This window comes from Nyctereutes procyonoides, unplaced genomic scaffold (genome assembly GCF_905146905.1).
Source record: "Nyctereutes procyonoides isolate TBG_1078 unplaced genomic scaffold, NYPRO_anot_genome, whole genome shotgun sequence".
Taxonomy (NCBI): domain Eukaryota; kingdom Metazoa; phylum Chordata; class Mammalia; order Carnivora; family Canidae; genus Nyctereutes; species Nyctereutes procyonoides.
Genome location: NW_026575126.1, coordinates 20526850 through 20544370, shown reverse-complemented (window position 1 = coordinate 20544370; position 17521 = coordinate 20526850). Strand labels below are relative to the sequence as shown.

Sequence of the window (17521 nt, the reverse complement as noted above, 5' to 3'; positions counted from 1 at the left end):
AGGTGCACAGAATACCCTCATGAACAGGCCAGATGAAGATCCCAGCCTCTGAAGAAGCTTACGTTCTGGTGGGAGGAGATAGGCAATAAGTATAATAAATAAGTAAATTATATGATAGTTTGGTAGGTGACTGTTCAATCTAAGAGCAACGAGAACATGGAAAGCAGGTTGTGGGGGCGGGGGGGATCAGAATTGTTAGAGTGGGGCTGCTGGAAGGTTGGATTGTAATTTTAAATAGGCCCCATGAGAAGGTAACATGTGAGTGGCCTTAGAGGAGGGTGAGGACAAACTTCAGATGAGACTTCTTTATCAGGACCGTTCATCTGGGAGTATTCTTTATGAGGTGAGGGCAATGAAGCAGGAGGAAGGGCCCAGGATGAGGGGAGTCCTTAGGGTATAGCACCACCCTCTGCAAAGTTTCTCTTTCCCCCCTCACTGAAGACCAAACCAACTTGGGGGAGGCCCCGAGGGATACTGTGATGCAACCACCGGGCCTCTGAGTCAGCTGGTGTGCTGAGTTAAGTGCTAAAACAGAAAACCTCTGTTCCAGGAAAATGGTGACTGCACCCATCAGCCAGGATTTGTTCACTTCACTTGGGCTTGGGAGATAAATCTTGAGGCTTCCGTGGATCTGCTTAGGACTTTAAGAGTTAAAGCTCAAATGCAGGTGTGGAAACAAAAGAGCTGGTTGCCTCTTTGGCTTTTTTCTTGCTCTTTTTGGACAAGGTTGTTGAATCTGATCCAGAAAAAATAATAAACTTGGCTCTCGTTGCCTCGCCGTAAGTTCTTGTAATAAAACTCCCAGCACCGGCAGATAGAGTAATGTTCTGCTCTTTAAAAAAAAATCTGGTAGCATAACCAGAATCTAAAATACAAATGTGGTGTGTGGTTGAAGTAGGGAAGAGCACTCAGGAGAGGAGGCGGCCCAGTGTGCATCTCGGCAGCCCAGGGCTTGTTAGCAGTAAAGTGCTTCACATTTGCCCCTTCAGCAGACGCTTGCTAAGGATCAGGATTCTTGTAGCTCAGCCCTCCATTCATTCCCACAGGAAGATGTTTGTCATGTCAGGGAATGTCAGAGGACTGGGTTTTAATTAGCAAGCAGGAGGAAAGTTCACTGAATTTTGGGGGGAAGACATGGAGCTACTGAATGATTTAATAATTGGTTTTTAGCTGGAGTTATTGGGTGAAGAAGCAAATCATGGGGTTTCAAGGTTGGCTAAAAGATCATTTCCTGGGCAATGAGGGAAGTAAGGAGTTGGGGTGACAGGAATAGAGAAATTATGGCATATCCTTTCCTGTAAGTAACAGAGTTGAGTTCTAATCAGCAGGCAATTAGCAAGTCCCTGCTTGGTGCCAAGCTGTGTGCCAAGCCCGGGAAATTTGAAATGAACAAGGCGCTTTCTTGGCCCTCAAGGTGTTGTTCTTTTGCCAGTTTTGCTGGCAAATGGTCACAGTACATGGGAGAGAGGGGCTAGACCAGAGGTGTGACAACTTGAGGAGAGGAAGGGAGTCTGTGAAGCTTGGGAAGTGTTAGTGCAGGTGGGGAGCAGGATGTAAAAAGATTGGGGAGCCCAAAGCAGCAGGATGAGTGATTCCATATGGTGGGGACCTGGGGGTGTGGTACGAAGTGGGGCCAGCAGAGGCCCTCTCTGGTCATATGCCATCTCAGATGCTTAGATACTGTCCTGCATCATCATGTGTTGACTTTTTAAAGAATGATCTCTCAGGTGCCAGCGTGGAGGAGGGAGACAGGATTAGCAGGTCAGAAGATAGGAGGTGACTGTAATGGTTGAGATACAGGTTGATCTTAGGGCCAAAAGTGCGGTGGTAGGATGACAAGGTGGAGAATGGGGGATAGAATCAATAGCTTTAGAAAGTTTCTGCCATTTTATCCAAATATAAAATCCTTGTTCTTAACATTTTTAAAAACAATTCCATATTCCTTCATGTGGTCATTTTCTTGTAATTGTGATTGTAACTCCTCCTTGTATGAGAAAAGGTATTTGTTTTTTGTTATTCTCTTTACATCTGTGTTCTTCCACAGACCTTAACCCAAGCCAGACTCTAATAAGGGGACCATACCATGAAGATGAGGCTGGGGGTAGGGCCCTGACTGTTAGAGGGATGACAGTGACAGAGCTTGTCTTTATTTCAGCAGGACTCTGGACAGGTTCTAGCATGATGCCCTTAGAGGTAAGACAAGGGCAGTTCTATGGGGTTACTTTGTAGTGGCTGAACAACCCGGGACCCCAGCAAGTGCTGTTTAGCATGCTTGGGTTAGCCCTGGGGTGTACCTGCAAGTCCACAGACCTTAGCCTGGTCTTATTCCACTGCTCAGGGATTCAGATGAACGTGTAGAAGACACACATAGGAAATACAGCGATGTTGACAGCTAACAGAATAAAGATGTGTTTGTGTTCTCCACAAACTTCAAATATGGGTCTAAGGAATAAATATAAGACTTTGTATTTGTATGAAAGAGGTACTGGTATAAGGGAAGGATGTAAAACGCCTCACCCCGATAAAATAAAGACCTGGGTATTTAGGTGCCACCATCTCCACCGCCCTGCCCTGAGCTGCCACTTGTTCTCCCTGGGTTTATCGCAGAAGTCTACTCCTGCTCTCCTGCTCTTGTCTCCCTTCAGTCTAGACTGGCCATAGCAACCAGAGTAATTCTGTTAAAGCACTTGTTAGATGTTTTCATGAACTCTCAGTGGTGAGCCATCTCACCCAAACTGAACGTCACAAACCCTTACCAGCACGGTAAGGTTAGGTAAGGGTAAGGTCAGGTTGGAGCTCCTGGTCTCCCTGACCTCTCTGACCTTCTCAGCTATGTGTCCTCTCCCCTACCCAGAGCCCAGTGCTCCAGCCGCACTGGCTCCCCACTCCTGCTCCCCGTCGCCAGACCTCCACACTTGGTGTTCTCTCAACCACAGATGCTTTCTTTCCGAAGTCTGCAGAGCTTGCTCTCTTTCAGGACTTTAGCTACTCAATGACTTTCTCAGTTGGACTTTCCCCTTGACAGCATTAAACCTTCTCCTCTTCTCTCTCCATAGCACCTTTTAGGATATTACGTATTTTACTTAGTTATTTTACGCCTCTGACTTCCTTACCAGACCGTAATCTCCACAAGGATATGGAGTTCTGCGTGCCCCCTTCTGTACTGTTACCCCAGCATCTCCAACAGTGCCTGGCCTAGAAGCTCAATAGATATATGTCACATGTATTTTTAAAGTATAAATTAATGAATAGGAAATAACAGCAGGGTTCAGCTGATAGAAAAGCTAATGTGATTTTGGGCCTTATTGTGTCCACATAGGTGTAGAAAGAGATTTATTGTAAGGAACTGACTCACTCGATTATGGAAGCTAGCAAGTCCCAGATCCAAACAGTCTGTCCCAGTTTGAATCCAAAGTCCAGGAGGCTATTACTGAACCATGAAGAGCTAATGTCCCAATTTGAAGGAGACGAGTTTGTCAGGCAGGAGAATTTTCTCTTAGACAGGGAGGGGTCAGGCCTTCAGCCTATTGGATGAGGCCCACACACATGTTAGGAAGGACAGTCTGTTTCACTTAGTCTCCTGATTTAAATGTTAATCTCATCCACAGATACCCTCACAGAAATACTCAGAATAATGTTTGACAAAGTACGTGGGCACCCTGTAGCCCAGTCAAGTTGACACAGAATTAACCATTATGGTGCATCTGTCAGACCGCACCTCAAACACCAAGCCTTGTCCCAGGCACCACATTTCAGAGCCCATGCTGGTTAAGATCTGACAACCACAGTATCTGGGGAGGACTTGAGGGGGCTGGAAATAGTGCCCTGAGGATCTGAAGTCATGATCAGGCTCAAATGACATCTTCAGACATTTGAAGGCTTGTCTCATGGAGAAAAGAAGAAGAAATTCCTGGTCTGGAAGGCATAGCTCAGATGTGTGGGTGGAAGGCAAATCTTACAGATAGAACAGAAATCCACCTTGGGAGCTAGTGAGGTCTTCCTTCTGGCAGGGTTAGTGCCATACAGGCCAGCTATGACCAGGAGTCAGAAGTCTCTAGTTCTGGTCTTGCTCCAGTGCTGATTCTCTGACCTTGGGTAGGCCAATAGCTTCTCCGAGGTTTCTTCGTCTCTACTGTAGAAATCATAGTAGCCTAGCTCTCAGGTCATCCCAAGAAGCAGATGGAAAGAACATTACCTTCTAAAGCTTGGTGGGGGTTGGGGGAGGCCTTTGTCGGCGTCCAGCTTTGTCGGAGCCAGGAGAACCGGTGGTCCGGAGGAGTGCTGACTAACCCCTAACCACAGCAGGAAATTTCCACTGACCTGCAGTCAGGGACACTTCACTGCCTCTGGCAGCTTTGCTTTCTTCTTATTGGAATGTGCCTGAGGAGTGGCAGTTAACTCCTTTTCCAAATTCCTCAGCTGTGAGCGTATGAACCTAGTTGCCTCTGGCCCGAGAGAACGAGAACGCAGACCTGAGCAGGGTTGACGTGGAGGGATCAGCCAGGAGTTGCCCCTTTTTGAGGAATCTGCTTTGACGTAGTATTGCTCTTCTGTGACTTGAGGGTACATTTCAAAGTTGCTCTCTATTTCTTCTCTTATTTACACTCTATATCCCACGTTCCACTCTGAAGAAACACACTCTGTGTAAAATGTTTAAAACTCAAGTGCTTGATTTTATGGCTGTAGCATGAAGGAGGACAAAAGGAGTGGAACCTCCGGGGATGCCTGCCTAAACATTCAGGACGGTGCTGGCAGAGCGACAAAGGCCTTTGCACTGTTGTGGGTTTTTTTGGTGACAGCCTTGATAAAAATGACTTTTTAGCACAAGTGCTTTTCAGTGAAAAGAAGATTTTACTACAGTGCTTAAGTCATAAAACTCAGATAAACCCTGAAGTTCAGTGCTGGTGAGTCGCAAAGCCTCAGAGGATTTATATGTAGGTTGGCATGGTTCTTGTTTGGCAGGTAAATGGTTCAGGAACCTTTTCTTATGCAAGGCATTGTCAAAACAAGGTTGAAGCTGAACAGTCCCCACTGGCTTTGCTTTATATAAAACTGGCATCAGGACACTTAGCAAATGTCATTACCCCACCTCATAGCACTTGGTGGCACCTGATACATAGTAGGTGTGCAAGAGGTGGTCACTAATGAAGAGGTCATGGCTTATGTCCAGCTTAGTAATGATTAGCTCTGGACTTCCTGAGCCAATACGAACCAGGAAGCTTCTCTTATTATTTATTAAGTGCTAAACAGCTCAACTTCTAATATAGAGAGGGCTGCCAGTTTAGGGATCCAATCTGGGGATCCCATAGATGTTTGAGTGTTACTAACATTTGATCAGTTCAAAGTATAGGCCAGGATTTCTCAGTCACAATAGTATTAACATTTTGGATAATTATTTATCATGAGGGCTGTTCTGTGCTTTGTAGAATGTTTAGCAGCATTCCTGGCCTCTCTTCACTGGATAGCTTCTCCTTCCTGGTTGTAACAATCACAGATGTTTCCAGACATTGCCAAATGTCCCTTGGGGGACAAAATCACCCCAGGGAAGAGCCACTGATGTCGAGAAAGCTGCAAGGTACCCACACTGTCTCTGACCTATAATAATGCTTTTTAAACTATCGGGTTACTCAGTACCCGCTAAGGCGGGGCTTCTCAACCAAGGCTGACCTTTGGAATTGCTCAGGGAGCTTTAATATATCCAGTGTCTAGGTCCCATCCCAAAGATTCTAATTGGTCTGGGGTGTAGCCTGGACCTAAGGATATCTGGAAGCTCTTAAATGCTTCTACTTTTCAGCCAAGAGTGAGACCACGGCATTAGTAGGTCATGGAATCAATTTGGGGAAAAACTTCTTATCTAGCGTTTAAAAAAATACAGTAGTACCTCTTATCTGCAGTTTTGCTTTCCATGGTTTCTGTTATTGGTGGTCAACTGCAGTCTAGAAGCAGATTATCCTCCTTCCAATGAATTGTCAGAAGGTCAGTAGTAGCCTAACACTGCACCACAATGCCTATGTCATTAACCTCACTTCAACTCCTCATGTAGGCATTTTTTTTAAAGATTATTATTTATTTATTATATTTATTTATTTAATTTATTTGAGAGAGAGAGAGAGCATGAGCAGGGGGATGGGCAGCAGGAGGGGAAGAGAATCTCGAGTAGCCTCCTCGATGAGCGTGGAGCCCCATGTGGAGGTCAGCCTCATGACCCTGAGATGATCTAAGCCGAAATCAAGAGTCAGAAGGTTAACCAACTGAGGTATCCAGGCTCCCCTCATCACATAAGCATTTTATTATCTGACATCATCATCATAAGAAGGGCAAATACATTAGAATAAGACACTTTGAAGAAGACCGACCACATTCACATAGCTTTTATTTACAACATACTGTTTTAATTGCTCTATTTTATTAGTAGTTACTGTTGTTAATCTCTTACTGTGTGTAACTTCTAAATTAAACTTTATTATAGGTATGCATGTGTAGGGAAAAAAGCATGGTATAGGGTTCAGTACTGTGTATGGTTTCAGACATCCGCTAGAGGTCTTAGAAGATATGCCCCACAGATAAGCGGAGACTACTGTACATACATATAATTGAATAGAAAATATTAATGCTTAGCACAATAGTTAGGGTAAGTACTATTTTGTATGTGCATTAAGCCTGAAAATATTGCTGTAAGTAATAGAACCATGAGCAAAATCCCTGCCTTCACCTGCTTTTAGTCTGGTTATTTATAATCCTTTCAGAAATTGTTTTGCTTTTTGTTAATGACAAGTAGTTAATGTGAAACTTAACACATTTGTAGTTGTGTGACTTGGGAATTTATGAACCTTTTTGCTGACAATTTGAGGTTTCACCCTGACATTAATGAAATCAGTTATTTTTATAAATGCTAGCCAATAAAGATGACATACATATTTTCACCAACTAAATTTGATTGCAGTGCAGCAGCAAGATGATAATTTTCCTCTTTTTGTATGTGTTAATTATATATACCATGATGTGCTAGTTCAGCAATTGTCTAAGTACATCAAGCAAGAATGTGGTACTTGCATAAATCAGCCCGAAAGTTTTATTAGGATCAGTTCAACAGCCTCATGACTTCATTATCTATGGGTTTTGGGGGGGTCTTACAAAATAAACTATAATATTGCATGCATCTCACTTCTAGGACGCAGTGTAATGTGGTAGAAGGCTGGCAGTCTCCAGTCATTCTTCTTATCTCAGCATCTAGGAGAACATAAACCCTAGGGGCATTCCTGCTGTGTATCTTTGGTGGTGACTGTTGGTAGATGCTGCGGTCATGGAAGACCTAGAAGTCAAATGTACTTCCTAACAAGGCTTTGGATTGCTTGCCTGATCTTGAAGCCCACAACAAGCCCATGACAACACTCAACTAAGGCTTTCTGCTTGATTTGAAACTCATTACTTGAAATTACTTCAATTTAGATATCAGAAAGAACAGCAGTGATAATTCTTATGATAACTCACAATGCACTCTGCAGTCTCTCATCCCAGAGTTCTGTAAAAATTCTTGGAGGTGTCCTGCATCATTGGTAGCTTTGTTGTTTCCTAAAAGAAGTAGCCTTGGGACTGTTTCTTGAATCAGCTGCTGAAAATAGATGATCTGCCTTTATAACAAAGAGAAGAGGTTAGATTGACAAATACCCATTGGTTGTCTGATAAGTGCTTTCTCTAATGATAATTCAGCCCCTGGTGACTGTATCACATTAAATATGTATGTTCCTTTATTCTGTTCTCTTTCCTCTAGGTGTCTCAGGGTTCCACGGTCCAATTTTCATCAGGAAACTTCTCTTTGTCAGCAGAAACAGAAGAAAGGAGCTTCCCCCATGGAAACGAACATCTGTTAAATTGGGCTCAAAAGGAGTACGGGGCAGTCACTTCATTCACTGAACTCAAGATAGCAAGAAACATTTATATTAAAGTGGGAGAAGGTAAATTGTATGTGGTTTCAGTTAATGACTGATTTATGGAAGTCAGTTGTTTTCTTTTCAGAGACCAGGTGGTTAGGGCAAGGAATCCTAGAATTATAGAATGTGGGAGCTGGCAGGGACCTGAGAGATTGCTGGACCTGCTCTCCTCACACACACCCGCTCTTACCTTCTTCCTTCTGAAGACACAGGCCTGGGATCAGCTAAGCCGGCAATGGGGAGCAGCATGGTTGGGAGAGGAGGAGATTATGGTGTAGGGTTTAGAAGACCTCCACACACAGAAGTCAGAAGCGAATGAAGGGTGAGAATCTGAGGTGAGGGACAGGAGGTGATCTTTAATGGCCTGAGGGAAGAGTTGCCAGAATGAGTCAACAGTTAGGGCGTCCTCTTACCTGTTGATCTGCAAACACTGGGAGCCAATGTTAGTTAATGGTCTTGAAACATAGGTTAAATTTTGGAAAATCGCAGAGGAAAAATGCTTGAGTATATTTTTAATACTCATGCCAGTTACAGGGACAAATTATTGGAGAAAGGAACTGTGTGGCCTTGATAAGAGATTGCCCATTTTAATTTCCTTGCCTTGCAGAGGGATATAAATATCTGGTAACTCAGCTTGAAGGCCCATTTTTAAAAATAACTTCTTTCATCATTATTTTTAGTTGAGTATATTTGGAGCCCCCATAAGTTACTAGAAATAACAACTCTTGTGAATGAGTTCTTGTTATAGTCAGGTGATTGTATGAAAACTGCATGTTGGGCTTCAGCGTCCATCTGCTTTCTGTTGGATTCTACAGCAGTTGTCACCCCTTCCACAGACAGCATGGCAGCACAACATGGGTTCTCGAATGCTTGTTCCCAGCCTATTCTTATATCTGGGCTGTTTGACAGATGTAGGGAAGAGGGATACTGACGTTGGAGTGTGTGCTATTTGCAAAGGCCACAGCAGGTGCTTCTCCCATGTACCCCATTTAGCCTCACCAGTAATCCTAGGAGAAAACCATTATTTCCCCCATTTTACAGAAGGGTTAATGGTAGGTTAAGCTAGCTTGCTAAAATCTATGTTCTTAGCAAGGGACGAAGCCAGAATTCAAGCCCAGGTTTCCTGACTCTTGAATCTAATGCTTATTTCCTGATGCCTTAAGGTAAGTTTTACTTAGCCAGGTAAGCGCAGCCTAAAAATGCAAGTAGGCACCTGGATGGAGAGACTTGTTTAGCAGAGCACAGAGAAGAGTTTTAGATGAGTGTTAGATCTAAAAAGTTGAAGTTTGTTACTGAACTCAGGGTGGTCAGGTAGCTTATATAAGTCAAGTCCCACTGGAACAAAATGAAAAAAAACTCTTTTACTGAAGGTTCTAAGCCCTGCCAGGGGTCTGCATTTCTGAAGCAGAATTCTAGTAGCATGAAAGGTATTGATTACCAGCAACCTCCCCCCAGGAATTTGTTAGAATAAGAAAATGTATTACAGTAACATTCAGAATGTTGAGCAGTTCCCTTGATAGTGATAGACCTTTTATGCAGAGCCATTTGCCTGCCTTGAAAGTGAGGGGTTAAGGGCTTCCCCAGGGCCACACACTTGAGTCAGGGAAGACCTTAAAGGACCTGTTGTCCAGTCCAGTAAAAACTGGTGACTCCTTGGTAACACCTTTGGAACCCCTGAAACTTGATTCCAGCCCCCAGTAGGGTAGTAATCACTGGTGGACAGCATGGAGAAGAGCAGTTGAGGGAAATGATGGTCCTTGATTATGTCGGTGGACTACACGGTGATGTCTGTCACCATGGATCAGGCTCCACTGAGCAGGACTCATCAGCCAGCTTCTCAAAACCCGACTTGTCTCCACTTAGCTTGAACCCAGGGATCCCAGGCCATGAGCCTCCTCTTACTGTATCCCCAGTGGCTCTCAGATGTGGTCCCCACCCCAGCAGCAGCCTCATCACCTGGGAACTTGTTAGAAATGCCAGTTCTTGGGCCCGCCCAAGGAGAGCTGAATTGAAAACTCTAGGGGTGGGGTCTAGCCATCTGTGTTTTAACAAGCACTCCTGATGATTTGGACACATTTGAGAGCTACTGCTTTCACCTGTATACCTCAGTAGAAGAATTGAGGCCGTTCAGTTCTTATCCCAGCTGGTCTCATTAACTGTGAGACTTCAAGCAACCCCCTGATTTGCCACTTAGGCCTCAGTTTCCCCAGCAGGAAAACGAGGGGTTTGCATTACCTCCCAGGTTCCCAGAGTATATCATTCTAAGTTGCAAAGTCATTTGTCAATCCTTTCCTAAAATACAAATAAGCATGTGACTTTTCCCCCCAAAACTTGCCAGGTTTCTGCCCGGGGATTCCCCTTTGTGGTTTCCTTTCTACTTGGCAGTTAGTGTAAGTTTTGATGCCAGGCATGCGGAAGGTCGTTTGGGGGAAAAAGAACTCATACACACACATGTGTACACAACAGAAAGTGATCAGCTTATTCAACTCAGTGACAGTGGCATCTGGGACTTGAGCCCTTAATAACAGCAACTTTTAAACAAATCTTTCCTAGTGGCTTAGGAGCGTCACAACATGGGTGAGTTTTTTGTTATTTATCTCAAATCATTGTTGGTCAATTCACAAAACCCATACCATGTGCCCTCTATATGCCAAATGCACACCAGGCACACCTGTGACCCAGATGGCTCTAGGCCATCATCCCAAGAGGGTCGTAGTCTCTTGAGTTCCAGACTAGTTTGTCCCTGACCCATACACCCCGCCTCTGATTCTTGAAACCATTTCAGTCTTACCACCCCAGTATCATTTTCCGTCCTGTGATCTGGGGGAGGCATCCGCAGGGCTGCAGCTGCGCGGTGTGCATTCCCCATCTGTTCATCTGGCAAAACCTTCAGCAGATGTGGAGGGAAGGCTATAGAGCCCTGGCCTCTTCGTTCTGAGGGGGTGTGTAGGGAAGAATGCAGAGGGAAGACCCTGTATGCTGGGGCCTTGGGAGCTCCTCTGGTCCCCTCTGGTTTAGGCCTGGTGTTGAGGGCACCATGGTGCCCAGAGCTATGATGGCTCCATGTGTGCTTTAGACTTTGGCACCAGGGAGGCGATGCAAGCTTGGTGGGGGTTGGGATCAGGGCGCTATCAACCCAGTCTTGGACCTCCTGAGGAATCAGCCCAAGTCCTCAGTGAAACCTGCATGTGAATTTGAACTCCAGCATCCTGTCCATTAAATGAAAGAGGCAGAAGTTTGTTTCATTAAAGTGCCAAGGCTCTGATAAATTATCCCTTCTGAAAAAAGTTTGCTACACCTAGAACTTCCTTGACACTGGTCCCAGCTGTCGCACTGCCAGCAGTTTCAAGTTCTGTTTAAACATTTAAACCGCTGGCTGGAAATCCCATCAAGCACAGTGCTGTGTAAACGGCGTGTGCCGTTACAAGAGTATCTTTAGACTTTCGGTACTTGTATAGCTTGCCCTGGTGGAGGTGATGAGCAGCCCTCAGCACCAGGAGATGATGTTTGTGAAAGCACCTTGTAAACTGTGAAGGGTTGGAAAAGCATTAGTCATCTGTGTCAAGGTAGTGAGAAAGAGTGAAAGTCTGTCCTCACCACTTCCCTCAGATTCCTTTCAACCTTGAGATCTAGAGTTTGTGAGGAATAAATAGGGAATGATTAATTCCACATAGCAGGCCAGAGAATCAATTAGGTGGTTGGTTCTCCTATCCATTGAAATAGCAGACATCCAAGGAGGAGCATATCTGGGGGATAGGATAGATCATTGATTCCAGTATTAAGTATGCAGGCTTTGAAATATCTATTGGATTTTTCAGTGGGAGGTACTTGGTCCCCCAAAGACAACACAGCTCTGCAACTCAGAAAAGGAGTTATGATCTAGGTACAAGTTGAAGCCCTGGGAATGATTGAGATCATCTAAGAATACAACACAAAAGGATTGAGGAAGGAACTGAGTTCTTAGCCTTGGCTTTATATCAGGATCAACTATGGAGCTTTTCAAAAAGAAAGCTTCCTAGATACTCCCCTTCGTTTCCCCAGATCTTCTGAATCTGAGTGTCTGGGATGAGGTCCAAATAGGTGGGTTCTGGTGTGCACCAAAGATTGAGGATTGCTGGTGTTTAAAGAATGAGCAGAGGAGGAGGAGCCAAGGAAAGAGACGAGATAGGTCAGAGAAAGTGGATGAGGACAAAGCAGTTATCACAGAGACCAAGAAAGGAGAGGATTTAGACCAAAAGAGAGTGCTGGAGTTGGTCAGCTGGAGGTCCCTGGTGACCACAGGGGAGGCCTTACAGGGGCTGTGGCCGAGGAGTTAGTTCTATAGCACTTCCTAGGGCTTGTGGTTCCCTGTGCTCTGCACTTGCTCACCGTCCGTGTCACCTTCTTTCCTTCAATTCTGGTTACCATATAGCTCTGTGGTTTGATGGATTATCCCATGCTTCTTTACTTTCAGATCAAGTGTTCCCTCCTACATGCAACATAGGAAAGAATTTTCTCTCGCTCAATTACCTTGCTGAGTACCTTCAGCCCAAAGCAGCAGAGGGTTGTGTGATATCCAGCCAGCCCCAGGATAAGGAAGTACACATCATTGAGTTAATTACCCCCAACTCTAACCCTTACAGGTGAGTGAATGTGTGTGTTCTGAACTGAGAAGAGATGAAAGGGGTGTCTGGGTGGCTCAGTCAGTAAAGCGTCGAATTCTTGGTTTCCGCTCAGGTCATAGTCTCTCGGTTATGAAATTGAGCACCATATCAGGCTCCATGTTCAGCGCAGGATGTGCTTCAGAGTCTCTGCCTCTCCCCTGCCCCTCCTTCTTCTTGTATACTCTCTCTCTAAAATAAAATCTAAAAGAAAGAAAGAAAGAAAGAAAGAAAGAAAGAAAAAGAAAGAAAGAAAGAAAGAAAGAAAGAGAGATGAAAATAAAGATCTTTGCTGACTTGAGAGAGGTACAACCCTACCTGTGTAGGAGGGAGGGAGCCATTGATGCTTTGGGTGAATTAACAGAAGTTTTGAAGAAGGAAGTGAAGGCACCAATGGTATATTTTATTTTCTGCATCTGTGTCTAGATGTCCTTCTAGATGAGTTCCTGAAGCCTATTCTGAACTTCCAAGCACTAAATATAGACAAGATTCCTCTTGCTCCGTCATTATCTCCTTTGACTGAAGTTATCTCTGATAAAAAAAAATATAAAATACGCCTTATTAACATAATTATAATTTTAATAACATTCTGTTTTTAATAAAATTCTATTCCTAGCATCCTCAGAACACATTTGCAATCATACTTTAAAGCTCTGTGTGTGCCTATGTGTGTGTGTGTGTGTGTGTGTAGATGTGTAGGTGTGGCCCTTCATCATGACACCCCAGAGAGCCATTAGATACAACCTGCCTCCTGCTTGTGTTCTTTTCTCCCTCTTCACCCTCAGCTTCCTGCCCCAGGACTAAGAATTTAACTCTCCTGTCAAGAATGATTAGGAAATTAAAAAGAGAATAAAAGAGGAAAAGTGGCTTTCTCCCACTGTAGCCTGCATTCCTGTGGACTAGTAATTTAAAATGTAAATTTATATTGTAGAGGGATTTCAAAATTAAAATTCTAATCAAATTTTACTTTCAAAAGTGAATAAGCTACACATCAGTTTTGGGAAGATTCCATTCTGTCCCACATGAAGGATTTTGTGGAAAATTAAAAGGGAATGGGAATAGAAGCAATCTGGCAAATGTGCTTAAATATTAAGCCTCAGGCTTCATTTGAGTATATCATTCATCATATGCTTTACAAAGTGTGTAAAACCAAATGGAAAAAAAGACTTTCCTTTAAATTCAGAATGACAGAAATGTTATTGTTTGGTTAAAAAAAAAAATTCTCTTTTGTACTGAATTCTTAGAAGTTTGGGTTCTGTTCATCAATTTTCCAGTAATCACTTGGTTGACCATCTGTTTTCTTTATTTTAATAACTGTATATCCAGAAGTTTGGGAAAGTAAATGCAGATACGATTCTGTAGCAAATGTTAATGGCTTAAGCAAACCTTATATAAGTCAAATTCTCCAGCTTTCAGTCTTTTATTTTATCTGAAGTGTCCTAGTTTGTTTTGTTTGTTTTTTTTTTTACTACCAGGCCTCAGTCAAATTCTCCAGCTTTCTGTCTCTTATTTTATCTGAAGTGTCCTAGTTTGTTTTTTTTTTTTTTTGGTTTGTTTTTTAAAGATTTTATTTATTTATTCATGAGACAGAGAGAGAGAGAGAGAGAGAGAGAGAGAGAGAGAGGCAGAGACACAAGCAGAGGGAGAAGCAAGCTTTCCTCAAGGAGCCCGATGTGGGACTCGATCCTGGATCCCAGGATCATGCCCTAAGCTGAAGGCAGTCACTCAACCACTGAGCCACCCAGGCATCCCTGTGTTTTTATTTTGTTTGTTTTACTACCAGGCCTCCCTCCTCCCTACCACCTTCTACTCCACCAAACTGGCACTTATATTTCTGGTTTTGAAGGATTTTGAGCATATAGTAAATTGGAAAGTTACACATTGAAAGTGTTGAAGTTTGAAAAGCAGTAATTCTGCTTTAAAAGTAAACTCCTCTGGTTGCCCAAGTCCATTTCAAATAGTAGATGCATTAAGTAACCTTTTTTTTTTTCCCTAAAGAAGGAGAAAAATTTTAGTGTCTAATTATCAGCAGGCATATTTGTCTATTGTTATGTAAAACCATTTTGTTTTGTGTGCACTAACAATCTGTTTTGCACATGTCATTTGCCTGGGATCAACTCCAGCTTTTTAATCAACTGGCCAGACACTGGAAACATGAAGACTTGGAAGAGAGGAGATAGTTGCAACTTTCTGGCATTTGGGTCCTAACTTTGCCTTTGTTTTCCATTCACAGTGCTTTCCAGGTGGATATAATAATTGACATAAGACCTTCTCGAAAGGACCTTGAAGTGGTCAAAAATCTCATCCTGATCTTGAAGTGCAAAAAGTCTGTCAACTGGGTGATCAAATCTTTTGATGTTAAGGGAACCCTGAAAGTTGTTGTAAGTTGGTTGAGTCTTTCTTTGTTTTGATGCATGGTACCAATTTGAACCGTACTTAACACATGTTATTTTTGTGGAGTTTCTGCTTCCCTGAGTTCTCTCTGTTATTTTTCACTTTGTAAAATAGGCTGCTCCTTGGTTTCTCCTGACAAAGTCAGACAGTGGTGGTTAAAAGCATGGACTCTGGGGTCAAGATCAAGATTTGAGTTTTTTACTACCAGGCCTCAGTATTTACAAACTGTGGCCTTGGGCAAGTCCCTTAACCTCTCTGGACCCTGTTGCCTCATCTGTGAGATTCCTGAAGTGTATGAGTGTCTAGTCAGAATAAGTGTAAAATAATGAGCACAATGGGGCCTTTCATGGTTGACAGTCCTGTAAGGGCCTCCCTGTTATGGTACTGAATATCAGCTCTTACGTTGAGGTTAGGTATTAGGGAAGGTGTGGAAAATTAGGCTGACTCCAGCTCATACTATTGACTTTTGTTTTTGAGATAAATACATGCTATTGGCATGTCCTTTTGCTTGCTTCTAACTTCTGAGAGAGAAACACTGATAAATCAATCTTAGTGATAGAGAGGTCAGTGAAGTGATAGAGGAAAAAGTACCTGCAGCCTATTCCCTAAGCATTGGTTGGAATGATAGGCAAATAGCAGGTAGTTTCCTGAAAAGTTTCATGTTGATATTTAGTAAAATAAAATTTTTCAAGATTTATTTATTTATTTGAGAGAGAGAGAGAACACGTGTGTGAGTGGAGGGCAGGAGAGGGGGAGGGAAAGAGAGAGAGAATCTCAAGCCAACTCCACTCTGAGTGTGGAGCCTGATGTGGGGCTCGATCCCACAACCCTGAGATCATAGACCTGAACTGAAATCAAGAGTTGAATACTTAAGCAACTCTACTGTCCAGGTACCCCAAAATAGGTCTTTTTCACATATGTTTAGGGAGATAACTCTTTGACAGAGTATTACACAAATTACATTGAAAGTTTAAGAAAAACTACCCCCTCCTCATTTTTAAGAAGATAATTACCTTAGCATCTTTTTTGTAGATTCAGATTTTTGTGCATTATCTTTTAAAAAAAATTGCTTCCTTTTTCTGTACCTCCATTGAATCAATTGGAGAGAATTTTACATTTTCAGTATTTTGCGGGAAGGGATGCCTTTGGTTTGGTGTTCTTTATTTGTGGCACCTTTAATGTGATACAGTAGTCAACAAAGCCAGTGCTCCCCTAGGCAACATCGTGTATGAGCACTCATCAGAGGCAGCAGGCAAAGCCATGAGCATACATATCTTAATTTTAAAGTAATCGTTTCTGGTTCCTGTGGGTTGTTTTTGTTTTTTTTTTAAACTTTGAGAGGATCCAAATAAACGATCATGTGTAAGGGTGATACATTAATTTGGTGTTAAGAACAAAGCCCAGCCATGATTTTCTGAAGTCAGAGCTGTTTTGATTGCTTTCCCTGGCATGGCATGAGGGGTGTTGGTGACCTGGGTGTCTACAGCATTTGCTGCCTGGCACACCAACTAAATGTTTTTAATTTCAGAATAACAAAAACAGGAAAGGGAATCATGCTTTGAAAGGCAAAAACATACGGTACATTTTCATTCTCTGCTGGAGTTGTGTAAATGTTCTTTGGGTCCTGACCCTTCAGTGGCTTTCTCTGTACCTGAGCATGTGTTCCTGGTCCATGGCAGTCCTGGAGTTCACTTTGAATGTCTTCACTTTTCATTTGAATAAGAAATGCTACAAATGAGATTGCTCATCCCAGTGCAAGATCTGTTTATATTCCCCTCTTTGGCTGTACTCCTGTTCCAGGCCAATTTTGGACAATGCATGACAACATTACTAAACAATTAGGTAATGTTGCATGATGTTCTTTTTTATTCTCCCAATCAGTTTCATGCTTTGTGATTTCCTAACTCCCAGTCTCAGATGTGAATTCTGCCTGTTGTGAGGGAAAGGTACCTACTACCAAAAAAAGAGCATCCATTCATGCCTCCAAAGGGGAAATGGTTTATAAACCATTATAAACCATGCCCATAGTATTTTCTTTGGAGGCAGCCTGATAGAGTGGAAAGAACCATGGCTTTGGTGCCTGACAGGGCTGGAATCAAATCCCATTTCTGACTGTCATTACTCTTGGTTGATAGTAGGGAAGCCAATGGACTTCAGAGTCTGTAGCCTTACCTGTGAAATGGGTATGATGATAGTAGTCACCTTGGGAGTTCTTGTGAGGCATGGCAGAGTTCATTCATTCATTCGTTCATTCACTCATTCAACATTTGTCAGGTGCCTACTAGGTATTTTCATCTAAAGTCTTTGGCCCACTGTGTGCATAAGGTGAGTTCTCAGCCATACGTGCTACTCAACTTCTGTGCATCTCAGGCTCCCCTCTCTAATAAGGAAATATTACTAGCTAACTCCTACTTGAGAGGAGAATTAAATAACATATGTAAAGCCTAGCACAATGCCTGCCATTAAAAAAAGAGTTCATCTTCCTTCCACAGGCAACTTTTCAAAAGTTTGTCTATAGGAACAATTAACTTCTCTAAACCAAGTGAATACCAGAAT

At 43.0% G+C, this 17521-nt stretch overlaps 1 protein-coding gene across 4 annotated transcripts in view; it reads left to right on the top strand.

Moving 5' to 3' along the window:
• TGFBR3 (transforming growth factor beta receptor 3) overlaps positions 1–17521 on the top strand; it is a 195515-nt gene that overhangs the window by 134031 nt on the left and 43963 nt on the right. For all 4 annotated transcript variants that reach the window (XM_055340012.1, XM_055340010.1, XM_055340009.1 and 1 more), the window contains exons 5-7: positions 7772–7955; positions 12385–12553; positions 14805–14952. In XM_055340012.1, the coding sequence (XP_055195987.1) occupies positions 7772–7955; positions 12385–12553; positions 14805–14952 (501 nt within the window). The remainder of the gene's footprint in view (positions 1–7771; positions 7956–12384; positions 12554–14804; positions 14953–17521) is intronic.